Source organism: Monopterus albus, unplaced genomic scaffold (genome assembly GCF_001952655.1).
Source record: "Monopterus albus unplaced genomic scaffold, M_albus_1.0 scaffold70.1, whole genome shotgun sequence".
NCBI classification, from domain to species: Eukaryota; Metazoa; Chordata; class Actinopteri; order Synbranchiformes; family Synbranchidae; genus Monopterus; species Monopterus albus.
In genome coordinates this window covers 695,198-700,254 of record NW_018127950.1, presented here as the reverse complement: position 1 = coordinate 700,254, position 5,057 = coordinate 695,198, and the positions used below count along the sequence as shown (strand labels likewise).

At 41.6% G+C, this 5,057-nt stretch overlaps 1 protein-coding gene across 1 annotated transcript in view; it reads left to right on the top strand.

Annotated features, from left to right (window-relative positions):
* The first annotated feature begins 3,097 nt into the window (after window positions 1-3,097).
* Window positions 3,098-5,057, top strand: part of paqr4a (progestin and adipoQ receptor family member IVa) — a 12,438-nt gene continuing 10,478 nt past the window's right edge. The window contains exon 1 of the mRNA XM_020605541.1: window positions 3,098-4,074. Within this exon, the coding sequence (XP_020461197.1) occupies window positions 3,801-4,074 (274 nt within the window). The 5' untranslated portion in view covers window positions 3,098-3,800. The remainder of the gene's footprint in view (window positions 4,075-5,057) is intronic.

The following is a 5,057-nucleotide window of genomic DNA, read 5'->3' as shown; positions in this document are numbered from 1 at the left end:
CACCTTCCTAGAGGAGCTAAAAGACATCCTCCTGGACCGCCAACAACACCATCCTGGGCCCGCACATCAAATTTATGTGATCATTTGGGACAATGTACGCTTCCACAAAACAAACCAAATCAGAGAGTGGTTCACCACCAACAGTAACCACTTTTTAAACGTCTGTCTGCCACCCTACTCCCCTTTCCTGAACCCTATAGAGGAGTTCTTCTCATCATGGAGATGGAAGGTTTATGACAGACAACCATACACTAGAGAGAACCTCCTAAGGGCAATGGAGCTGGCCTGTGTTGACATCCCAGTGGAGGCCTTCCAAGGATGGATTCGCCATTCCAGGGCGTTTTTCCCGCGGTGCCTGGCAAGAGACAATATAGCCTGCGATGTGGATGAGGTGATGTGGCCCGATGCAGCTCAGCGACATGATGCCGCACAGTGATTGTGGTGTGTGTGTGTGTGATGTGAATAAAGTAAATAAAAAAACTTCACACCCTGATCATGTTTTCAAGAGTACTGTTGTGTGCAATAGATTCTGTTTTTGCATTGAGTTGTGTTACAGTAGTGTACATGCAGAATTTACTATAGATTTATACTCTTCATATGAAACTCTCAAATCTAAATGCCTAATCCTATGCAGAGATCTAAGAACATCCATTACTGTAAAGTTTCAAAAATATGCATTGGCAGTTATGAAACAAAGAACCTTCTCACAAATTGAGCATTGTGTTTTCAATTGTTTTGCTTTAGAAAAGGGTGTTGTGTTTAGACATTGGGGAACATGGAGGAAACGTTTGTGAAATGTGTTTTAGCATTTGAGAAAAACTGTAAAATAAACAAAATAGAGCCACGTCTGAGTATTTTAACACACAGAACAACACTCATGCACCAGGTCAAAAAGTGTATGTTAAACAAATTAAAAGCAAAGTAACTTCTAAACAAAGCTAATAAAATACAGTCATTGGTTACAGAGTTGAGCAGCTTTTTTCCCCTTCAAAGCAGATGTTTAAATTTGGCTTTAAAGATACTGCCATTACAGATAAGGCAACAGCTAAATGTTAAATAAAAGCTAGTTATTGCAATGATTCATGCATAAAAAATTATTTTTATTGGCACAAAGACAAATAATATAGGCTGCTGACTAAAATGAATTTAATTCTACTAATTATTATAATAGGCTTGTGTCTCTTTTCCACTTTCTGGAGAATTGGGAGTCATTCTCACAACTTAACTTTATCTGATTAACTTGTGACATATGGCCCAGAGCAAAGGGGGCCTTGTTTGTAGCTTGTAGCTGTCTACATGTCATTAGGTCCAAGCAAAAGAGGGAGGTGAGAGGTAGAGGTGGTGTGATTCATCCAGGTCCTGAGCAGTCCTCCTCACCTGCTGCATTCAAGTACTCGTGAGAAATTTCTAACTCCAAGTGTATTTGTTGCCTTTGTGTTGTAATGGCAGAAAATAAAATCCTGTAGGTCAAGCAACACTTAGCATAGGCCTTTAGGAGTTAAACACTGAACTCAGATTGTCATAGCTGCAAAGTGACTGGTTTATACACAGCTTTCAGTGTGCAAACTGGATTTACTCAATAATAACTGCAAGTAATTTGAAGGTTTTACAGTCTGTCTGGATTGTGGATTAATACTTCACAAGTGTGGGTATTATTATAGTTTATAAATAACAATCATTGTTCAAAGGGGATGCACCTAATGGTAAATGCTACGTGAAAGCCTCGCTGATAAAGATGGCCGTATTCTCGTCATAGTCAAAAGACCTCCAGCTATAACACATCACTAGAAATGACTGGTGTTACAGAGATGAGACATGTTTTTCTCTTAATTAAAATCTCCTAGAAAGACTCCCACAATTTCTATGCATATTCCACAATTATAAATAGACCTAGTAGCCTATTTAGTTGCTCTTGTGTAATTATTTTCAGAAAATTCAACATTTAGGCTTGTGGAAACATTCTTGAAGGCCAACCTTTTTTATCTGTAGGCTAAGTTTAATATAATAGTATTTATAATATTACTACAAAAGCTAAAGACGTGTTGTTGTAATAAATAAATCTGTTATTAGTAGTTGCTTACAAATAAATGTAAATGTGATTTTCTTTTTCTGTGAGCTCAGCGATAACTACCATATATGTCCTGCTGTATTGAAGGCAGCTCAGTCAAGTGGTGGCATTTATGCTGCAAGTGCAGCCAATCAGCATCAAACTAAACCCAATCAACCAGAATGAGACCGGAAGTTCATAAAGTTTGCTTTCAAAATAGAATTCTTTCTTTAAATAAAAGTATTTTAACGTGTTTAGAATATTGAATATTGAATAGAATACAGTTGTCATCGAAGGGGAAATTAGATATAGAGAGCACAACCGTTTTTGTACCAGGCTGTAAACATGTTTATTTCTGCTGTAAAGTTGGACAATTTAACGTGGGAGTCTGTGGGGACTGACTCCCTTTTGAAGCCATTAAGTGGCTGTTCAAGGAACTGCAGGTTGTTGTACTTCTGCATTGGCTTCGTTTCTCACCTTTGGAGGTTGCCACTTGGTTAAGGGAGACTAAGATGGATTACCAACTGTGACCATCTTTTCTAGGGCCACAGAACTGCAGGAGCCCCAGTGTTTCAGGTTTACTGCATGTCTGTTGGACTGGGTAGTTTGGTGAATTACAAATTTGTAGGGAAGATACACCAATACCCAAGAGGTGCCCTGCATTAGATGTAGAATTTATTTTGAAAACCAAGGCCGGAAGTGCCGTGGTTATTATTCCAAATAACTTGACAGTCGTGTGGGGCGATGCAGGGGACTTGAGGCCGCCGGGGAAGACCTTGCATTTCAAGGAATACAGTTAACCAAAAATGATGGTGGACGATTTGACAAACCAGATACAAAATACAAGCTTTACGGACCGGACCGTGTGTGTTTGGTAAATGGTCTTATACTTGTATAGCGCCTTTCTATGCTTTTACAGCACACTCAAAGCGCTTTCACATTATTCGGCCATTCACCCATTCGCACTCCCAAATTCACACACCGGTGACATCACCGGGAGCAACTGGGGGTTCACTGTCTTGCTCAAGGACCCCTCGACATGTTGACTGGACAAGCCGGGAATCGAACCACTAATCCTCCGGTTAGGAAACGACCCGCTCTACCTCCTGAGCCACAGCCTCCCGTTTGGAGCCACTCGGATTAAGTATCAGCTCCCTCATCCCCCGTTACAGGACGTGATTAGCTGACAACCCGACTTGCTAGCCCGCAGTACTTCCTACAATCTCCCCTCCAGAATCACGGATACCATTTTAATCGCATTACGAAAGCTAGCCAGCACCATACGGAACTGGACTGAGCATATGATACCCGATAGATTCCATTAAAGTAAAGGAATGACCTGCTAATACTCTACCGACCGCTAGGATCAAGCTAGCATCACTTGAAGTTGGATGGACTCGCGGCTCCCACAGCATCACTACCCGGGACGTGCTCCAGCCTGTTCTGGTGCACCGGAATGTTAACTAATGAGGAAGTGGCTTTAACATGACGAACAACGTTTTGGCTCTTAACTGCTCCAGCCTTGTAGGTGCTACACAGATGATTTTTAGATGCCAAATGTAAAGATGCCCCGAGCATGCACCATGAATGTGGCTGGCCGTGTCTGTCTCCAGCCCTGCGGATGACACCCACACAGGTAGCGGCGGCAGGGATACACCGTCGCCGGGTAGCGCTGGCAGACTTGACGTGAGCTTGCTAGCGCCAAGCATAGGCGACTAACAGTCCTGAAAACCCCAAACAAACACGAACTCCAATGGTATCCCATAGGGTTTTAGTCACAATAATCTTACTAAACGTGTATATAGGTGTACAGTCCGTTTTTTACTTGTTCGGCGGCGTCCTTTTAACCATTTTATTTGCTATGGCATTTTTAAATGGACCCAGGCTGCTGGACTGGGCGAGTTCACCTCCACATCTTCAGTTCAACAAATACGTTTTAACAGGATACCGACCGATCTCCTCTGTGCAGGACTGCATCAGAAGCCTGTTTTACCTGCACAATGAACTCGGAAACATATACACTCACGGTGAGTACAGAAACTCAGTCTGCAAGTGAGAATTCTGTAGCGTATGTGACTTTGTTAACACACATATAACGTTACAGGACTAATTGTAACGTACATGAGACCATTTGAGCTACAGTCACATAGATATCTGACATTTAAAACATTCAGATAATTTGGTTTCTTCCCTGCAAAAACAACAACAACAACAAACTAGAGAGTGATGGCAAGTTCTAAGTGTGATATACCCCCAGTGTATCAGTCATCAGTAGTGGACACCAGTGTTGGAGGACTTGAGTCCAGGACTTGGACTCCAGATTTTCAGGACTCGTGACTTGACATGGACTTGAGCACTGATGAATCGGACTTGTGTGTCGATTGTGTTTAATGTAGACATTGATGACTCTGGTAATGGGGACTAGATTACTCTTTAGTGACTAGGACTTGACTTGAACACTAGGACATCGAGACTACTTGGACACTAATTACATTACTAAAAGTACTGTACTTAAGTAGAGTTCCAACTCTGCTTAAGAACTACAAATTAAATGGAGACTATTTTGACAACTGAGTGATCATTTAAGTGTAAAATGGTCTTATACTTGTATAGCGCCTTTCTATGCTTTTTACAGCACACTCAAAGCACTTTCACATTATTCGGCCATTCACCCATTCGCACTCCCAAGCACTCACGCATCTACACACCGGTGACATCACCGGGAGCAAGTGTGTTTTCAAACAATGCAAAATTTGCTGGTACAAGGCCTCCGGGAGGAGGATTTGTTGCTCTTCTTGCCATGCCCGGCCCTAACCAATTTGGCGCCCTAGGCAAGATTTCAGGTGGCGCCCCGTTGCATCGCAGTAAATTCCACTGCTAGTGTATATACTCATAAGAAACGTAACAGCTTTGTCTTGGACATTCTTTTATTTAAATAAAGCAATTGCACATTCAAAATACTTAGAAAGAATTAAAGAAACAAATACAAAAAATTGAACTGAACATATGA